The 21,945-nt window shown below is 43.0% G+C and overlaps 1 protein-coding gene across 3 annotated transcripts in view; it reads right to left on the bottom strand.

The window, feature by feature from the left end:
* The window catches only part of KCNMB2 (potassium calcium-activated channel subfamily M regulatory beta subunit 2), a 311,462-nt gene extending 294,940 nt beyond the window's left edge, over positions 1-16,522 (bottom strand). The window contains exon 1 of one of the 3 annotated variants that reach the window (XM_083613580.1): positions 16,144-16,522. In XM_083613580.1, coding sequence (XP_083469706.1) covers positions 16,144-16,196 — 53 coding nt within the window. In that variant the 5' untranslated portion in view covers positions 16,197-16,522. The remainder of the gene's footprint in view (positions 1-16,143) is intronic. The other 2 variants (XM_083613581.1, XM_083613578.1) reach the window with 2 other exon arrangements.
* Positions 16,523-21,945: the final 5,423 nt, after the last annotated feature.

Raw genomic sequence — 21,945 nt, forward strand, 5'->3', positions numbered from 1 at the left:
GGCAGGCAAAAACTAGGCATATTATTTGTTCTGGCTGGAAGATGACTAACAATGTTGTTGTTTCTTAAAGACCCTTGGCAGGATGATCAGTGGCTCATAGATTTTGTTTTCCCCATCTCACCGGGTGACAGAGCTGCTGCAGTCAACAGCAGTTGTGTCAGGCATGACAGCTTAAAGATAAACCTCCTTGTCAAGTTGCACAGAATTTCTAAAGAAATAATTTCCTTTTCCCTTTCGGAAGCAACCTTGCATTTTTCAACCGTGGACCTTCCCCTAGACCTAAGCGGACTATTCTCTGCAGAGTTCATAGCCATTAAATGCAAATGACTCACACAGGCCAAACATGGATCTTGGATGTGGTTGGGCTTTGCAAACTGCATTTTCAGAGGCAATGTGAAAACCAGTTGGCTGCACCCACTTGAAGAAACTAGAGCTGACTCAACAAGTGAAAGTTGGGGTTGGAGCTGATGAAGATAGTGCCACTCCATCCATTGTTAGAACAGTAAGTTCTGAAAGGGAGATTAGGTAAAGGTAAAGGGACCCCTGACCATTAGGTCCAGTCTTGACCAGCTCTGGGGTTGCGGCACTCCCTATGAGGGGCGGTCTGGAAAATATTTTAAAATAAATAAAAACTCTCTTGCATCATCAGCCTTACCTAAGGACCAAAGAAATGGGCAAGGATAGTAAATTACTTTCTCCACTCACAAATTACTGTTTGAACATCACCAGAGAAATAAAAAGAACCACACAATGTGGATTACTGCAGTGATGCAGCTATAAATGAAAAGCTGTTTGCTGAACTAATGTTTGGGGAGATTACTGTAATGACACTTCTGAGGGACATAAATTTGAGGGAATTATTGAGTAGTACTCATTTTTTTCCTTTTTCCTTTTTAACAAGGTGTGTGGCTCTTGAAAGTTGGATAGTCCATCCATCCTGCCAGCTGCTTCCTTAGGGGATATAAACGAACAGTCAATCTTTTGAGAGCAAGGTGGAAACTGAAGGCAGGAATATGCCATCAGAGCAAGCTTTGCTGTGAAATGGCACGTTTGGGACTTCAAATTGGTATCATCAATCCCATCATTGTCCTGAGGGCCTTTCCTGTGTGATCATCAAAGTGACAAGTATACAGTTCTATGGCTGCTTGCCACACGTCCCAGGATTCAAGAGTCCCTATGGAGAAGAGGCTCTCCTAAACCAGCACATCCCTCCTCCTTTGATGAAAGCAGCCAATACAGAGGCCAAAAGAAGGGAGGTGAGGCTTGCTTCTTTCAGACAGCACTCACTACCCACCCAGATACTTCAGCTTTGAGGAGCCCCAGCCGGCTATCATCTTATGCTAAGATTTAGGAGAGGCAGTGCTTCTACCCAGGTTAGGAGTGGTGGGCAATATCTGGCCTGCCCACCCACCTAATTAAGCTCAGAAACATGACTCTTTCACACTATTAGTGAACAAAACATACAGAAAGCCTGTACGTTAGGGAGAACTGGCTTGCAAAAATGAGTACATTAGGCCAAATGGCATGAATTAGGATAAATTCACACAAAATTGTTGATGAATTTTCACAAGGCCTTTTTTATTTTAAACCTATGGGAAAATGTGGAGAAAGGAACATAAACCTGGAAAACATAAACCAAAATTGACAGAATCACCCATCCTTAGACTTGATCCTATTTAAAATCTTACATATGCCTTCAGCCCTACTCTTTTGCATGATTAAGTCCACTCTCTCCCCTCTCTTTTCTCTTCCTTACCTGACCAGTACCTCCAAGGCCCTATAAATTTCAGTCTCTCATGGAGATGAGAAATGCATTAGCTCATGACTCTAAAACTCACCAATGGCTCAGTATCATCAACCAAAAATCACCCATTTCCCTGTGCAACTTCAGGGCATTTTGGCCTACAGAGAAATAAGGAAATTCATGCTAGGTTATTCAAGACCACATATCCAGGGCTGTGTCTAAAATACTTGGGGTCTACTGTAGATAAAACTGAGCCTGTCAGATTATTTCCAGAAACAGACCATCTACTAGGCCTTGGTGAAGACTTCATTCCCTGATCAAAATCCAATGCCCTCATCCATCTGAAATGTTGCAGGCTATTTACTTAGGGCACCGCTACAGTATGTAACATTTTCCTACAAATTGCCACTCTCCAAAAAAACTGTGTGTATTGGGGGAGGGAGATAAAATCACTTTGCCAGACCTTCCAATTGTCCCTATTTTCCAGGGACAATCCCGGATTTACAGAAGCCGTCCCAGTTTCTGATTTGATCCCAGAATGTTCTGCTTTTCCTTAGGAGTCCCTATTTTCATTGGAGAAATGTTGAAGGGTATGGAGTTATGCGACCCCCTGAGCCAAGGAGATAAGTAACCATACAACCTTTAGAAGACATCTGAAGGCAGTCCTGTGTAGGGAAAGGGTTTTTTTGGGGGGGGGGGAATGTTTTATTGTGTTTTTATATATGTTGGAAGTTCCCAGAGTGGCTGCAGCAACCCAGTCAGATAGCTGGGGTATTAATAATAATAATAATAATAATAATAATAATAATAATAATAATAAATAGGATGTTCCTAGTTTCATTGGAGAAATGTTGGAGGATATGCTTTGCACCCAAAATATTAGGCTCCCATTGGGGGAGAAAAACTTTGCACCTCTTTGTCTGAAATTTGACCAGCTTCATCCATTGAGATGGGGCAGCTATGCCTGCAAATTTAATCTAATTCTGCCAAGAAATAAAAAAAATTATAGGCGTCTTAAAAAAACCTCCCTCAAATGTTGAAGACATCACCTCACACAGAAACCTCATCTGTCTGAAATTTGACAGGCTCGGTCCACTCAGCAACGGCTACTATGCTGGCTCATTTCTTCCTGTTCTGTCAAAAAGCGAAAGCTGCTTATTTTCCCATGTCAGTCAATGGGAAGACACAGAAAGCCTCAAATCTCTGAAGCAAGACCTGAAGGGAGGCTCCCCCCCATAGCCTTCTATGAGGCTTCTTCCTCCTCTGTGTGCAGCTGCAAACCTCTTACCAGGCTAGTAAAAATGTCTTCACACGAGTTTTCTTTGTGAACTTATTTACAAGGCTGCTTTTTCAATCATGTGGTTGTTACATATACTGTAAAGGTAAAGGGACCCCTGACCATTAGGTCCAGTCATGAACGACTCTGGGGTTGCGGTGCTCATCTCACTTCATTGGTTGAGGGACCCGGCATACAGCTTCCGGGTCATGTGGCCAACATGACTAAGCCGCTTCTGGCGAACCAGAGCAGCGCACAGAAACGCCGTTTACCTTCCCGCCGGAGCGATACCTATTTATCTACTTGCACTTTGACGTGCTTTCAAACTGCTAGGTTGGCAGGAGCAGGGACCGAGCAACAGGAGCTCACCCCATTGCAGGGATTCGAACCGCCAACCTTCTGATCGGCAAGCCCTAGGCTCTGTGGTTTAGACCACAGCGACACCTGCATCCCTACATATACTGTACTATCCAGTATAATGTTCATACTGTAAGCCACCCTGTGATCTTCAGATGTATATAAATTTAATAAATAATTATTATTCTTGCGAGACCTAAGAAGACTGCAAAGCTAGTAGTAAGCTGAGATTGTGAGGAATATTTTGCTCAACCACGTAATATGCCTGTTGTCTTTAATTAGTATATGATTGCCCAGTGTTAAATATAAACTGTTCAGTCCATTTGCATGCCAGTCTAAAACAGTTCCATGATTATTTTCTAGCAAGAGGCTTTCCTTGCCCTGTGGCTAGCATGGAAACCAAGTGGGTGGCACAGGGAGAATGGAGTAACCGGTCCCTGGTCTGCCATGCTGCCCACTTCCTGCGTGGAGTTATGTGAACTCACCTCTGAGGAATTCCTAGTTGCCTGCGGCGACCAAGCAAGTTTAAAAACAAGGTTGAACAATAAGTATCCTGAGACTACAGGCGGGTTAGCAGGGAGAAAAATGAATAGCAACCATTCCCTGCATCACAGGGATATGGTTTGTATCCAAAGCAAGCCATACTCACAGTAGACCCATTGAAATCAATCGACTTGGCTTAAGTCCATTGATTTTGAAGGGTTTACTCTGTGTATTACTAACAGCACAATCCTAAACATAGAAGCATGCCCTGTTTCCCAATATAAGTCCTGAGACAACCCACTATGTCTTTAATGCATGTGCTCAAATTGTCCCTGGAAAACAGTGACGTAAAATTCAGAGAATTTAGAAGGATGGCTGTGCTTTGGTTCTCAAACTGTTTTGGAAAGTGATCATTAGACAGGTTCTCCTTTAAATGTGATCTGAAATGAATTTATCTCTCTCCCTCCCCTTGCGCAGTCATCACATAACCCCCCAGAAGTGCAAAGAAGATGCAAATAATAAAAACTGGCCGTTTTGCTAGAGGGGGAGATAGGCTGAAGATGAACTGGAGGCAGATCTAAATGCCGATGGAGTCAAATTCCTGCCCCATCTCTAGTCTCCAGCATCCTAAACCTTAAGACTCAAAGAGGAAGAGCTTGATAGTGTTATAAGGTAGGACCTAGTGAGGTCACAGGGTTGCCAACTCTTGAAAGTTAAGAAAAACAGTGGTATGTGGCTATCGGTTGAGCCTGGGATGTGGTCCATTGGTATTGGTGAGCATTTAAGGTCCCCACCCCTAATCTGCGGGTTGCCATCTGATTAGATTTTACTCTGATTCTGATTTGATTCTAGGATGTATTTCAATTGATTGCTTAATTTTATCTTGATGTGTTATATAATTGTTGTTAGCCGCTCTGAGCCCGGTTTTGGCTGGGGAGGGCGGAGTATAAATAAAATTATTATTATTATTATTATTATTATTATTATTATTATTATTATCATCATCATCATCATCATCATCATCATCATTATTAGAAGGGCCCATAGGTAAAGGTGTGATGCTAGGGATGCAAAGCCCTTGAAGGAAGAAATAGGTGAAAACCTGAATGATAGAAACCTGGTCTGTGGTCATGCATCTTCCAGTCCTTTATTTCTTTTAATTGACAGCCATGGTATCTAGCTGAGCAGGTTCCCTTTTCAGTAGTAATGTGCCTTTGTCTACTTGCCTCTGGGGAATTACTAACAGTGAATAAATATCATCAGACGAGCTCCTAATTAAAGGAGTGCAAGTGGCTTATCTTATAACCCTACAGTCCCCTCTAGAGTCCCTTCCTCCTCAGGCTTCTTTGCTCAGAGATGGTCCAGGTTGGGTATGGATGTGCCTCCTCATCCCTGGTTACACTGAAACTGACCTGTCTTGCTGACCTAGCCTTAGCCATGGACTGTTTGAAGCGGTATGAATTGGAGTAGATACTGACTTAGTTATTTGCACTCCTACTGATTCTCTGCCAAGCTGGACCTGACCGTAATAAAGTGTCTCATCTGGTTGTTATTTTTTTCATATTCTAGTGTGGCGCAATTCACAGGGGCATATTGGCCAGACATAGCTGATGGCAAAGCAATATGTAAGGGTCAGGAATGGGAGACTTTCCATTTTATTTTGTATTTTTACTCTGCAATTGTAATGCTGGATTTTAGAGATTTAGAAGCCCAATTTTTTAAAAAAGAAAGGACCTGGGACTCAGGAAAGTAAGTGGGCTGGGAAAGGCAGCAAATCATTGCTGGGGATGGGTTAATAAATGTATTAACCTCAGTCATGTTTGAAAGCATTGACACCAATCTCTGGCAGGGAATGAAAAAAAAATATTCAGGAAGAGATTGTGGCTGTTACAAGGCTGATGAGAATTTATCACCAACCAAAGCTAGATCATTTCTTCTGTAAAAGAGAGCTTACACAATTGCTTCTTATTACACTGTATTGGTACTTGGTTTTAACAATGTGATTTTTATTTTTCATCTTGAGAGTCAGTGTGATGAAATGGTAACAGTGTGAGATTGAGTCAAGAGAAACAAATTTGAAGCTCCGCTCAGGCTGACTTCAGTCACATTCATACCATACATTTAAAGCACTATAATGCCATTTTAAACAGTCATGGCTTCACCCAAAGAATTCTGGGAACTGTAGTTTGCTAAGGGTGCTGAGAGGACCCTATTTGCCTCACAGACCTACAATTTCCAGAGTGGTTTAGAAATCAATCCTTCTTCAAAGGGAACTCTGGGAATCTTACCTCTGTGAGGGCAGTAGGGATCTCCTGGCAACTCTCAGCACCCTTAACAAACTACAGCTCCCAGAATTCTTTGGGGAAAACCATTACATCATAATGGCATTATAATATTTTAAATACATGATGTGAATGTGGCCATAGAGAAGCATATTGACTACCCTGAACTCCACAAAGGAAAAGTTGGATATAAAGATAATAATTTTTTTTGTCAAAGTATTTCCTTTGCTTAAAAAACATGAATCTTTTCTTTTTTTAAAAAAATAATAATAATTTTATTAAGAATTTCAACAAACAAATTATCAAAACATATCATCTTCATTGTTTCCCCCTTTTTTCCCTCCCCCACCCTAAGAAGAACCCTCTCCCCCCCCAGACTTCCCTCAGCTCCTCTCTCTGATTTTTCAACACATGTTATTCTCTGCATATTGTAAAATTGTAAAGATCCTCAAATTCTGTCTATTAAACATGAATGATATTTTCTGATCTCTAAGCATGCTAAAAAAGTTGAAGTTCCTAGAGATCAGTAAAGGGATTTTAAAGAAAATAAACAAATGTTCTCCTGTGTGGTATTTAAATTCAGGTCCAGATTTAAGAGACATCATGCTTATTGCCAAGAAAATTTTAAAAATAAAATTTCACAGAACTGAAAAGTTACTAAACTTCACTGTTTCTGATACTTCCATCAAAATGCCAGCCCCTCTTGGGGAATACAAGTGAGGCCTCCTGTGTGTGTTACCTAATCTCCCAGTTGTTTCATGGAGATATCCATAATCATGGAGAACAAGATAGACTCCTGAGGCATCTCATAGTTGGCTATGAGTGGAACAGAATCCCCCAAAGCCACCATCTTGGTCCGTCCCCCCACCCCCTCAAAAAATTCAAGTCCCACCATGGAGAGATGGCCCAGAAGAATGACCAGGTTCAGTAGTGGATGGCCTGGTGAGATGCTGCCACTCACTTGACCTCCAGTTGGTTGAATCACTGCTGCATATTGGGAGGTAAGAGGAGGAATGTTGAAGCATCAAGATGGCCAGTGGGGTGCAAATGTAGTGCCAGGAATGCCAGACTGGCTCCACCACTGTCCTTGCACCGCACCAACCTGCCTGTTGCCTCTGCCCTCTCTATCTTCCAATCAATATGGAAGATTGGAAGCCAGGTGAGTTATGGCTCTCCACCATGCCATCCACTACTGCTCTGGTCCATGGTACTGAAAACTGAAAGCAACTCAAACTAATAAACATTTATTAAGGCATTCCCAATAGGCACAAAGTAGGACCAACATAGGAGCTCCCTCTGGCCAGGAGATGCCAGAATTACCTTACACCTTACTGCTAGACAGCCCCAAGACCCTGGGATGGATGCCTACCTGATAATCCCTGATATTCGCTTGCTGATGCCAAAGTCTTAATTGAAAACAAAAAACCCCAAGCTTCACATGGTAAACTAGTGCTCCACAAGCTAACTCTACATGAAGCAAGAGCTCACTGTTGACATTTTAACTCTCTTGCTCATTCAATTCACTGGCTTCATTTTTCGGCAGGTGAACAAATAATTATTTCCCCCATTTCCTTTTGCCAGTCTGCTCAGGCCTTTTTATGCCTCAAGCATTCCCTCCTCAGCTCTCTCGCTCTCTCTCCACACCCCCTCCAAGCACTTCTAAGTTGATGTTGTTTTTCTAAGACCCAAAGTGCCTTTTGGAGGGAAAAAAGCTTTTTCGCTTTAGCTTTCTTCTGAGTGCCTGGTAAATTCCGAACACTCCGAGATTGCCAGACGTTTTATGTTTACAGCGGGCTTTCTGCTCCGTAGGCCTCGATCTGTATCTAATGCTGCCACCTATTGGATATGGACATAATCAGCTTTCAGCAATTGCAAACCAGAGATAAACATATTACAGTAATCCTCTTCTCTGAAACTGTTAAGTCCTGTAATTCCTTCGATCTGCAAGCTAATCAAAGCAACGTTAGCATATATGGGTAGACGTAGCGTGCGAACTACAGGCCATTTTGCAGGAACACAGGAAGTGTCTTCATACTAAGCTATACCATTGGCTTCTGTCACAAGCAACTAGGGTGAATGGCCAGTTGCAGAAGGCTGAGGTTCAGGATCCAGAATCAGAGGGACCAGAAAAGTGGAAGATGATAGGTTAGATACAATGCAAGGCAGTCTACATTGCCATTTACAGTGGTACCTCGGGTTACAAACACCTCAGGTTACAAACACTTCGGGTTACAGACTCTGCTAACCTGGAAGTAGTGCCCTGGGTTAAGAACTTTACCTCAGGATGAGAACAGAAATCGTGCGCTGCCGGCTTGGTGGCAGCAGGAGACCCCATTAGCTAAAGTGGTACTTCAGGTTAAGAACAGTTTCAGGTTAAGAATGAATCTCCAGAACGAATTAAGTTCGTAACCAGAGGTACCACTGAATAGGAATGAGTTGCTAAGACTCATGAGCTGAGTTGATCTTACGGGCCCGGTATGTCATTCGTGTGTGTGTGTGTGTGTGTGTGTGTCCAACTCTACAGCTCTATGATTGTGTGATTCTATATTTCTGTGCAAATCCTTTACGCCTTAAAGGTAATACTTATTTCTAAAACATATATCCTACATTTCATTCCTTTATCATTCTCATTCCTTTGCTTTTATTTCCAGTCCTGCCCTCGACTTCATTTGACTATAATATTTTCTCAGATAGTCCAAAAAGGCTCTCCACTCTTCCACAAACTTTTTGTCTTTTGGGTCTCTTATTTTTGCCATCAATTTTGCCATCTCCATATAGTCCACTCCTCTTTTGTTGGAACTTCTTTACATTTCGGTGCATACAGAATTCTTTCTGCAGTGGTGGCATACATAAACAATTTAAGAAGATGTGGTTGTTGTTGTTTTGGACTTCTGCCCCTATTCTTGCCAAAAGAAATGCTTCTGTCTTTGGGGACGGCTATTTTAAACATCTTTTTCAATTCATTGTGTATCATTTCCCAAAAGCCTGTTGCTTTTTTACAACTACACCACATATGAAAAAATGAACCTTCAGACTCTTTGCCTGGTGTGCCTCAACTGTCTTGTGAAGTCACCTAACAGGATGTACAATGTGGCAAAGCATCAGATGATGCTTCTTTCATGCTCTTAAGTGCTAAAATTTAAGTGTAGTTTAAGTGTAAGTGCTAGTCTGCTTTCTGAGTTATCACAGGAGGTAAAGCGCCAAAGACTGGTTGCTGGTGGTCCTGGTTCAAGATCCATTTCAACACCGTACAAAATCAGATGGAGGCGAGAAAACCACTGTGGTGGAACTTCTTGTGCAACCAGGGTGATGTGAAAAGCCCTGAGTCACGCAAGCAGGAGGACCATGAGAAAGCTGGGAAAGAAATGGAAGTAATTTCTTTGTTTTAAAATAGAGCTGGAGAATTAAATAAAAATCATTTTCATGGAGCTGTGGAACATTTGCAGTCAAAATGATGAGAGGAGTTTGCTAATATTCTGAACAAGCTTTTCAATTCAGAAAGAAGCAAGTTCAGTATTTGCAAGCTTTCTTTGAAAGAACAGAGAAGCAAAACCTTCTCTGTTCCTTCTTTACTGGTTTGTAATGTTGGTGCATCTGTGCTGATGGTGTCCCAGGCGTGCATCTTATCAAATTGCACAGAGTGCCTTGGGAAATATCGTTCCCACTCTTGCAGTGGAAGCCCTCCACCCTGCTTCCTCAAAGATGACTTAGCAGAATGGATCCCAAAGGGAAAGAACTGAAGGGTGGAACAGGAAGATGGGTAGAGCCTGGCTTTATACATTTGTTTTGTATTCCATTTTGCCTAACAGATACATTGTGTGGCAAGTCCCCTCCCCCATGTGAAATGAAGACACTGGACACATTATTTAAGGTTAATGGGCATAAAAAGGCCACAACTTTATTGATTGCAGAATTGAAAGGTATTGGCCTTAGGCATTGGCTCCTATCGACTACCCGGCATGGAGACCGGGAAGGGTTATCCACAAGCCGTGGGAGTCCTGTTGAAGTACGCCAACTAGGATCCCATGGGTGTCACTTCTCGGGGGCGTGCCGGAGGCCCTTACCTCCCTAGGTTTCGGACAAGGCAACGCCCCCCGGAGTCCTCTACTGGACTACCCTTTTCACTGGGGGAAGGTGATGGCGCTTCCTTTCCCCCATTCATTTGCATAACAATTAACCCCCTGCCAATGCCTAACCGCCAATACCGCGAAAGTTGTGACGTTTGCTACGAGGTAGGCGAAAAAACCAAAAGGCTAGAAGTGCGCCAAATTGGAAAAATTCCTACCAGGCCCCTTGTGGCGACCAACCGGAGTCCATAGCAAGGTCATAGCTAGCTAAGCCTAAAGGGTGGGAGGGATGGGAAAAACCGCTCAGCTGGAAAGGGGAAAGAGGGCAGTTCCCGGGCGTGCCTGGCCTTAAATAGGCTAGGCCCCGCCTCCCCAGCCCGCCGATAGGCGGGCAGGGTCGAAGGCACGCCCGGGGATTCCCTGTTCTCGCGGGGGCAAAAGGCCAGCCCCCGCGTGTGTGGGAGGGGGTAGCCCGCAACCCCCTCTCCTCCCTAAGCTCGGAAATGGCTTTTTGCCAACCACTTTTTCCTAATGCAATTACATTTTTCTAGGTTACTTTCACGCACATGTGCATGTATGTACACATCACTCTGCTGGTGAACTGCATGACAAAATTCAGAGAAGTGTGACTTTTGACCTCTGCTTAAAAACCTCCAAGGAAAGGAAATCCACCATGTTCGAAGCATAGGAACCAACTTCTAGGGGTTGAGGTCCCCCTCTCAGTCTCCTCTTTTCCAGGCTAAACATACCCAGCTCCTTCAACCGTTCTTCATAAGGCCTGCTTGTGAACTGTATCAAATCCCTCCATTTAAAAATAAATAAATTGCTCCATGGATAGCACATGATTATGCTTCAGGGCATACATAGGGGTAGCACTGTGTCATGTCCCCACCACCACCACTCAAAGTCTGCAAGCCAGAAAATTCTTTTCAATATTCCAAATGCAATTCTGCATCCCCGGTTTATCATTTCCTTATTTATGCTATTTACTTATCTTATTTTCCTCTTACCCTTGTGATCTCACTAGTTATTTTTTCATGGTGATTGGATAAATCTCTTCCTGGGGTGTACGCTGATGAATATATATTTTTTTAAAGTGTTTTTCTCCTCATGATTTTTCACTCCCCTCCCCGAACCCATCCCACGTCCATCATGTGTTTTAATTCTCTTTGTTTCCAGCTGACTGCTTTGATGTTTGTTCTCTTTTTATTTCCTGCTGAGCCTCAAAAATGCCTTCTCTTTGTCAGGTGGTTATTAACTTGGTTTTGAAAGGTCATCTTCACAGATGGAATCTAGAATGGGTGTAAATATTTTTGGTAAACTTCTTCGTAATATTCACATAGCTCCTTCATTTCAGGACTTGGGCAGCAGGTTCAGGCCATTTTATGTGTTAACAGGGTCAGAGTAGTGACGTAATTCCTGGATCATACCACTTTAGGTGTCCAGGGGGGAGACATGTGTTTGAATATTCTGTACTTAGAGATGTGTTTGAATATTCTGTATTTAGATAGATGATAGATAGATAGATGATAGATAGATAGATGAATGTTTGGAACATTCACCTTAAAAAGGAACTCATTCTAGTTCAACATGTTCAAAAGTAACTAATTCGAGTTCACGTTTATCCCTTTAGAAAACTAATCAGTTTGGTTTGCATTTAGTTCTCAATTCAATTCAAGTTCATTCAAATGATCCTCAGCAGAAAAGGAGGAAGTCCCAATGCAGTCCTTGCATTAGTGGAATGACTTTTACTTGTGCATTCAAAATTTATCTCTATTTCCTCCTCTCTCACACCTGTCCCCAATCTACTGAGCAATTCCACCCTAGAAGGCTTCCAGATATTTTAGTACTAACGTACTCTTTATTCACCCCTGCCTCTCTGAAGATGTTTAAAAGGGGATGGAGTCCCCTTTTGTGCAGAATCCAAGAACATCTCAGAAATAGCAGAACATAAATATTTTATGCACGCAAGTCTCTGGCTATATATGTATTAGTTAACAAATACAAGCTTAAAATACAAAAATTCATGGGGAAATTATGAAAAAAGAGCCTTAATTGTATAAATTCCCAATACATACCTGTATCAGGAAGTTTTTAATGTTTGACATTTTATTATGTTTTTTATATTTTGCTGGAAGCTGCCCAGAGTGGCTGGGGAAACCCAGTCAGCTGGGTGGGGTATAAATATTTATTATTATTATTATTATTATTATTATTATTATTATTATTATTATTATTTCTCTGGGTTTTACCCAAGCCTTCTAGAACAGATTTGGGGAAGATGGATGGGGCACATGGGAGAACAAGAGAGAGAAGAAATTCCAGCGCAAGAGCAGAAGTTACAGTACTGGAATATAGGTTTACCTGTTCCTAGTTTGATACATCTCCAACTCCTTCAAAAATTCCATCAACAGTGTCTCCAAAAAATTGTACACATCACTTGGGAAGACAGACAAACTAATACCAATGTACTGGAAGAAGCAAAGATCACCAGTGTTGAAGCAATGGTTCTTCAACATCAACTTTGTTGGACCTGTCATGTTGTGCAGATGCCTGATGATCGTCTTCCAAAGCAACTACTCTATTCCAAACTTAAAAATGGAAAGTGTAACGCTGGTGGTCAACAAAAGAGGTTTAAAGACTGCAATAATGCAATTTTTTAAAAATGTAGTATAAACACCGACAATTGGGAAACGCTTGTCTGCGAGCGCTCCAGCTGGAGAACAGTCTTTACCAAAGATGTCATGGGCTTCAAAGACGCTTGAACTCAGGACGAAAGGGAGAAACGTGCTAAGAGGAAGGCACGCTTGGCAAATCCACACTGTGATCAACTCCCACCCGGAAACCAATGTCCCTACTGTGGAAGGACGTGTGGATCCAGAATTGGCCTCCACCGTCACTTACGGACTCATTGTTAAAACCGTGTTTATGTAAAACAATCTTACTCGGCTACGAGTGATTGCCAAAGAAGAAGAGAAGAAGAAGAGGAAGAAGAGGAGGAGGAGGAGGAGGAGGAAGAAGAAGAAGAAGAAGAAGAAGAAGAAGAAGAAGAAGAAGAAGAAGAAGAAGACGACTTCAACCATCACACCACTTGCAGGGCTGTCTGATCCAAGCCTGATCTAATGATAAAGAACTCTTAAGAAAGGAGAATAGTTGAGCATTGAAGCTGTCCACTCACTGTTAGTACTGGGATGGCTCACAGAGCAGGCAGGCAGGTCACCAACTCACACAGTCTCCCCCACTATGATGAGATGCAATGCATTTCTATTTCAGCTATGGTAATTCTAAGTTTGCATCTGTCCATGTGAACGGTCATATGCAAATGTTATGCATATCTGTGCCTTCTTCTCCCCCCCCCCCCCAATGCATGCGTGGCTGACTCTAGTCTGTAGGGTTGCCAACTGAGCGGTCACCCATGAAATTGCAGCTCTTAGGACTTAGACAAGCTGATATATCTCAGTGTAACCTACTTCACAAGGCTATTATGGTCATCAATAAGAAAAACAAAGCACCGGAGATGCAGAAAAAAAGTTCAGGAAATGATAAATAGAAACCCATTTTGACTGCCACCAAATTGGACTATGGACAGCAGTAGATTTGACCGGAATGATGTAGTAAATCATATGAAATGTAATTTATGAAACCAAGACTGCCTCAGAAGAATTTCAAGCTACAAACAAACCAACTGATTTGACAGCTCCTTTCTGCCAAATGAGACATTCTTCTCCAATACATATATAAGCCAACCACATCATTTCGTTTCTGCATGCTCATATGTCACCAGAAGCAGAGTTTAAACCTACTTAACAATGTTTTTTGAAAAATATTTTTGCCAGTGCAACCACAAACCCCCTTTGATATCCCCCCACCAGCACTCCTTCTGAAAACATTTGTGTTTAAATCTATGTGGCCCTCTCTCTCAATTTCTCTAACTTGCTTGCTCCATGATGCAGCCACGTAGCCAAATCTAACTACCTAGACTGCATTGTGTCATCATTGCAGCATTGTCCCATTTTCTGATTGGCTAGAAGCATCCATTTGCTTGATCCAGGAGGGAGAAAAATGCAGATCAGATCATGGGTCAGATCATGAGATCAGATAGAAGTAGCAGCAGTCATTGAAAACAATGGTGCCAAACTATCGATCTACCTGTGGTGAAAATTCACACAATCTTTGAGATTTTCAATAAAATTGTCTACCTCATTGAAATTATTAATATCCGCCTCAAAACTGGATAATTTTCAGCAAAGCTGTAGTCATAAATGCAAAATATCTCTATATATGAAGCATTCAGATGAAGCAATGGCAAACCAGCAGGGCTGACTTTAGAAAGAATTACAGTTCCACAAACCTTCTAACTCCTGTGAAAAAAAAGATGGATTTTGTAGCTGAAAGTTTATGTTTGGCTTAATGATATTTGCTCCCCTGCCTCGCTCTTCTTTTTATCACACAGTCCAGTCTAGCTGCAAACACTTCCTGCATGCATATCGAAGTGCATCGAGATTATAGGATTATAAAAACAGGATCACTTAAAGCTGTTCACTTTGTGCTACCATTATGGCTGCAAATTGATATTCCCAGCCAAGTGGGTGCTTATTTTATTAGCCACAGGGATTCATCAAACATCCTCAAAATTGCCCTCTTCATAATGTGATGCAGCGCAGCTGAGCACATAAGGTTCCGAATATATGCCAAACTCAAGGAGATAATAACACCGGGCAAACCTCTTTTGATGAAGCACTGGGCAAAAAAGCAAAGGGTAGGGACTTGAGCAGGAATACTACCCAACAAAGACGGCAATTTGACCACAAAGGAGGCCCTCAATAACAAACCACAGTCAAAGACCTCAGAGGATCCCTTTATTAGAATTTCACTGCTCACTCAGCCTTTGATGCAATTCTTGTATTACATTTTGCCCATAAAATAATCATAGTTGGGATTGGGGGAGAGGACATTGACCCACAATCTCCACAGCCCACAGAAGCATGGCCCTCACCTTTCGTGACCATTCTAACCCCTTCTCCTGCAAAAAAAGAAAAGAAAGAAAGAAAGCAGGGAGTTTCCACAAGCACCAAAATTATTCAAAAACTGGAATTTTGCTAATGGGTGTATATACTGTTTAGCAAGCGCAGGTCTATGTTTTCCTCTCGTTAACTGGGTGCAGCCACCAACAATATTGATGGTCGTTATAAAGCTAAAGAGCTCATAACTGCAGCCAACAAGTCTTATTTTCAATGTTTATGCCATTTGCCACAAGTACAGACCAGAAAAACAATGGGCGGGGGGATTTGACAGTAACCATATCCCCCCCTTCTAAAACACATAGGAGACATTTCTCCTTCACCTCCTACAATTACACCCGTGAATATGGTTTGTTTATCACGAGGCATCACTCTGCTCCATGTATGCCCTCCTTGAGTCCCATTGATTTCAATGGGAGAAATGTAAGTCTGGAACCTAAAAGACAAAGGGTAGTTAGCCCATTATCTGTGCCCATTGGCTTACCAATGCCAGGTTGTCTGTGTCACTGAGAACTGCTTTGGGAAAGAACCACTGCTGAACATGTAATTTGTCCACACTCCTCTGCATTTAATTTCCTTCTGGCCTGACTGTTTACCCTATAAACCTTGTGTGTACACACACACCCTGATAACGAAAAATAACACTTCATGCATCTTAAGAAGCAGACTGTAGCCCATCATAGCTTAATCCATCACAAATTTCAGGTGCCACAAGACTCTGTCATTTTTGCTGCAAGCAACTAACACGGAGCGTACCCCTCAAAAAGTCTGGACTTGAGTCTCCCATTGCAACCAGCTGGAACTTAGCTTAGAAACTTAGCTTGGGCTCCGCCGCGCCCTGAGTTTCCTATTATTTCATTGCCACTAAATGCCCGGCAACCTCCAAGCAGCTTAGTTTTATTGTTCCACTTACCCCCATTTTTCTTTCTGGCTCAAGGCGAGCTTGGTTTCCTTCGGGTGCTCCATGCTGGCTTTTGCACTGGCTTTTGCACCTCACCTGACCATAATAATAAAAAAAGTCCCTTCTGCCAGAAGGAAGAGGAAAGCAATATGCAAAACAAACAAAGAAACCCAAGAGGAAAGCTACACCCCTATAGACCAGCACTCATAGCAACAGACGGAGAAAGACTATCCTCTCGCTGGTTGTTAACTTTTTCCAGTCGTGAAGCAGTAATTCCTCTGGAACTGCAACTCAGCATGTGTGATGCAAAGGGCTCTTTTGAAGCGGTGTTTTCCTCTCGCTTGCCAGCCATTCCTCACTGTCCCTGCCAGCCCTGAATAAAACTCTTTCTGATGTGGCAAGGTCTGCAGAGCCAATTGGACAACAAACGGAGCCTATTTGTTTTATTGACAGATGGCAAGGGTGAGGTGATATCCGGACAAGGGGGTGGGGTGGGTGATTGAAAAGGTTCTCTGGGCCATGCTTTTGGTTTAACTTTATTGTGTGTGTGTGAAGGAGAAAGGTCTCTCTCTAAAATTAGAATTCTATTTTTAAAGAGTTACCTACCACGAGACAATTTCTGGGAAATGCAGCTGGATAGTTGAAATAGTGAGTGGTCAGGCAGGGACAATATGTATGACAGAGATCTGATTGTTAAGAATATAATAACATAGTAAGATACTGCTGGATTGGGCCCATGGCCCATCCCGGTCCAGCATCCTGTTCTCACATTGGTCAACCAGGTGCATTGTGGGAAACCCACAAGAGGGGGACCCAAGCAGAAGACCTCTCTCCCCTCCTATGGTGTCCAACAACTGGTACTCAAAAGCACTACTGTGTTCAGCTGTGGAGGCACAGCACAGGCTTCCTCAAGATGTTTTGAGGCTACAATTCCCATCATCCCTGACCACTGGTCCTGCTAGCTAGGGATCATGGGAGTTGTAGGCCAAAAACATCTGGAGGGGCGAGGTTGAGGAACCCTGGCATAGCATAAACTCCATGCCTGGTAATCATTGATACAGTAGTTTTCTCCTCCATGAAGTTCTCTTTTTAAAGTCATCTAAGTTGGTGGCCATCACTGCCACCAACAGCGAAGGCTTCATTTTGAGTTGCCAAAAAACTGAATAGAATCATAGAATCATAAAATCATAGAATCATAGAATCATAGAATCATAGAGTTAGAAGAGACCACAAGGGCCATCGAGTCCAACCCCCTGCCAAGCAGGAAACACCATCAGAGCACTCCTGACATATGGTTGTCAAGCCTCTGCTTAAAGACCTCCAAAGAAGGAGACTCCACCACACTCCTTGGCAGCAAATTCCACTGTCGAACGTAGCTACACGTTCCTCCAGTTGCTGGACTTTGTCTTCTAAGAGGGCAATCAACATGAATTGCTGCAGGTAAAGCTGCCTGCAACCTTTGGCAAGATGGCAAACATTGCGCAGGAACCGCAGGCGACTGCAGCTGTTCCCTCACCCTCCATCTTGAGAACGTGTCGTTGGGGGTGGCTACAGCGGTCCTCCATCATAAAAAGCATGAAGACAGGACAAATAACTCCCCCCCAAAAAAACCTAGGTCTCCCCCAACAAACGTTTGAGACTAGCTCCCCTAAATCTAAAAGATGGATCAAACTAGGCGCACGCCGCTGCCCTGCAAGCTCTGATAAGCTCCTCCCACAGCTAATCACCTGCCTCAACAGAAACCCTGCCCCCTCTGACCCTTGCACAGGGAGAGCAGCTAATTCAGCCAAAACTCTGAAAGGCAGACTTTTATGGTTTCACATCCTCAATGAGTCTTCCCCAACCTGCGGTCGTCTTGGTGCTGTTGGATTCAAAATCCCAGCATGGCCGATGGTCAGGGATGATAGGACATGCAGTATGGGGTCCATATCCCTGTTCTATATGGTGCAAGTTTTAGCCTCTATTTCTCACTCAAGCTCATGTGTATATGTAGAAAAACACCTGCTGCACTGAAACATTTATCAATGACATTTTAAAAGATGGCTGGGAATGAATTGGCAAAATTCATTTCCTTCCACTAAAATAATAGCCTTCAACCAATTCCAGATTTACAAGGGAAACAAAGGGTTGAGTCATATTTGATAATCCCCTCGTATGTATTTCCCTCCCTGTAATGGCAGTAACAGTATTGCTGATTTAGAAAGACGTCTGGCTTTTGTGTAGTGGAAGGAAATGTCGTACATCAATAATGGGAATGGGGAAGGGTGAGTGGGTGGGTGGGTGGGTGGGAAATTTATAAGCCATAGTCCATGGGCTCCTATGAGAATCTATGTGTTAGATGGAGAAGTCTAGCTTTTATTACTTTTAAAGTTCTGCTTCAAGTCATCATTGCACATCTAAAACATTTTAAAATATGTTAGAGGAAAATGCTTAAGTATTATGAATGAATGAATGAATTAATTAAATTTCTATACCACCCTCCATCCAAAGATCACAGGACAGTCTACAATGTAAAAACACAAAAAATATATATACCATAAGAACACACACACACACACACACACACACACACAGAGAGAGAGAGAGAGAGAGAGAGAGAGAGAGAGAGTTTAATAGGCCGTGTATTGTATAATCAGCCAAAGACCTAGGACAAGAGGAATGTTTTTGCCTGGCACCTAAAGATATGTAATGAAGGCGCCAAGTGAGCCTCCCTAGGGAGAACATTCCACAATGGGGAGCCACTGCAGAAAAGGCCCCGTTCTTGTCTTGCCACCCTCTGGGCCTCTCATGGAGGAGGCACATGAAGAAGGGCCTCAGGTGATGATTGCAGTGCCTGGGGTGGTTCATATGGGGGGAGGTGGTTTTTGAGGTATTGCGGTCCTGAGCCATATAAGGCTTTATAGGTTAAAAAAAGAGAGTTATGTTTAATTATAACAGTTAATTAGAACAGCCCATATCCAGTAAACCAAGGATTTCTCTTGAGATGCCTGGTCTCCCTGGCTCCAGCAAAGATAGACAGAAGACAAGAGTTAATGTGAACAGATGGTGTTTTCCAGACTGCAGTTCCCATCAACCCATGTCAGCATTGCTAACAGCAAGGAGTTATGGGAGCTGTAGTCCAAGAAAAGTGACTAGTTTTGTTACATTGTAGTGATGCCTTTTTTCGCAAGCCACCTTGAGCATGGTTCAAGCTGTGGAAACATGGCAAGCAAATAAAATTGTGTACATACATATGTATCTATGAATATCAACCGTGCAATTCTATGCATGCTTACTTAGAAGTAATTCTCATTTATTTCAAGGGGATTTGTTGTTGTTGTTGTTGTTGTTGTTGTTGTTGTTGTTGTTGTTGTTGTTTAGTCGTTTAGTTGTGTCCGACTCTTCGTGACCCCATGGACCAGAGCACGCCAGGCACTCCTTTTTTTTTAAAAAAAAAAATAATTTTTATTAACGGGCCAATCACATCAAATTAAATCGCATCACATAATTCCAAATTACAAAGCCAAATTTTTAAATTTTGTTGGGGGAACCCATACTTCAAGATCCAAAGGGGGATTCAAATCATCTTCTTATTACTGCGTTAATGTCCAAATCAGTCCCAATCAGTCCAAACAAAATTCATAATTCTATTCAGTCTTATCTTGGTGTTTCCACATCATATCTTGTTCATATAATTTCTATTTTTCCTTTACTTATCTCTTCTGTTAGTCTCCTTAAACCGATAAGCAAAATAATAATCCTGTGTGGATTTCCCGTTCCTCCACTAAGTCCAGATGGTTTCCATATATCTCCTTCATAGATAGCATCGCTCTTTCCATCATGAATTTGGCATTTGTCGCTCTTAAGTCCCACCAAGGAGTTGATCCACGATATGTAAACAACTCTATTTCTCTCTTTCTCCTCCCAGACCCAAGAGCTCCAACAATGCCTCCCAAAATGGCGACGGCATTTTTAACTGCGTCATTCCAAAACTCTTAGCTTTCCAGCTTCATCTTGAAACATTGCTTTGGTTCGAAAGTTTATCTCCACACAGCCTTAAATCCACAGCTTAAGTCCTTAGTTTCTGACTCATTAGGGGAGGGGATTCTTGTTAAATCACATAAGAAAAAGGAAGGCAGGTTTTTTCCCCCTCCCCCCTCAGTCATTTGTCATACCGTATCTTGACGTATCTTCTCATATTTTATTCTTGTCTTGTTATCAGAGATCTCTTCTGTCAGCAGTCTTTACTCCCCTTTTTCCTTGAAGCATGTGCAATTTATCTCGTCCAAATTGTTTCTTTTGAAGATGCTTGCAACTAGCGGCGCGAATCAGGGACGGCGTCCAGGAGTGCCGGAATCCCACAGGAGGGCTTTGTGCCTAGTGCCCCCACCCCCACAAATTCGGGGGTGGTATAGGGCACAGCAGGCAAGGGCCGTCCCCCCCACAATCCTGGGGGGGTTAAGGAGGCTAATTACCCCCATCATAGCCTCCAAATTACCTCGTGTGGGTCGGAGAGATGTTATTGTCAGCCATCTTCCGATGCGCCACCTAGTGGCCCCCCGCACGCCAGGCACTCCTGTCTTCCACTGCCTCCCGCAGTTTGGTCAAACTCATGCTAGTAGCTTCAAGAACACTATCCAACCATCTCGTCCTCTGTCGTCCCCTTCTCCTTGTGCCCTTCATCTTTCCCAACATCAGGGTCTTTTCCAGGGAGTCTTCTCTTCTCGTGAGGTGGCCAAAGTATTGGAGCCTTAGCTTCACAATCTGTCCTTCCAGTGAGCACTCAGGGCTGAATTCCTTAAGAATGGAGAGGTTTGATCTTCTTGCAGTCCATGGGGCTCTCAAGAGCACGATAATTCAAAAGCATCAATTCTTCGGCAATCAGCCTTCTTTATGGTCAAGGGGATTTAATCTATAGTAAATAAACACTGAATTGCAGCCTTAAAGTGTTCAAATCTTCCTTGTAACCCTGATGCTCCCTTAGCATCTAATTTCATTCCTTATCTCACCCTGCTAGTGGACTTTATCTGATCCCAGAATTAACATGTGCGTAAGAAAAAGGTTTATAATATAGAGGTGGAAATGCACAAGCATCATTCCCAGGACATTGCTGGCTTGCGTTTACCACCCTAAAGAAAGAAAAGGGCAGCAACATATACTATGGAGAATGTGCTTAAGTGCATTGTTTGTGAGATAGGGAATTGGAGAGGAGGTTAATGGAGCTTGTAGTGTTGTTGGAGATTTCTTTTCATTAACTTTCCTCAAGCTCCTGACGTTTTGAACTGCGACTCCAGCCAGTAAGCCTGATTCAGTTCTGGTTTTCTCAAGGCCTGCTGGCTGCAGGCCAAGGATTCGGATTACAGGTAAGTAGTTAGCTAGGAATTACCTGGAAGGAGGGATGCCTTTTTCCTGTTGACCTCGTAGGAAAGGATGTTGTTGGATTGGTGGCTTGTGTGAAAGAGAGGCAATAAAACTGGCAGGCAATGGAGCGGAATATACCGTATTTTTCGCCCCATAGGACGCACCGGCCCATAGGACGCACCTAGTTTTTTTAGGGGGGGGATAAAGAAAAAAAATTATTTCCCCCCCAGGTGCGGGGCTGGGGCGGGGGAAGCCCAAGCTTCCCCCAACCCCAGCCACCAGAACAGGCTGCTATCCGCTAGCTGCGGAGCGCTGCACGAAGCCCGAAGCTTGGGGCGTGCTGAGCTCAGCGTGCCCCAAGCTTCTGGGTGCCGGCAAGCTCTCCACTAGCCGTGCGCGAAGCCCAAAGCTTGGGGCATGCTGAGCTCAGCGCGCCCCAAGCTTCTGGGTGCAGGCAAGCTCTCCGCTAGCCAT

The sequence above is a fragment of the Podarcis filfolensis genome (genome assembly GCF_964270895.1).
Source record: "Podarcis filfolensis genome assembly, chromosome: 5".
Taxonomy (NCBI): Eukaryota; Metazoa; Chordata; class Lepidosauria; order Squamata; family Lacertidae; genus Podarcis; species Podarcis filfolensis.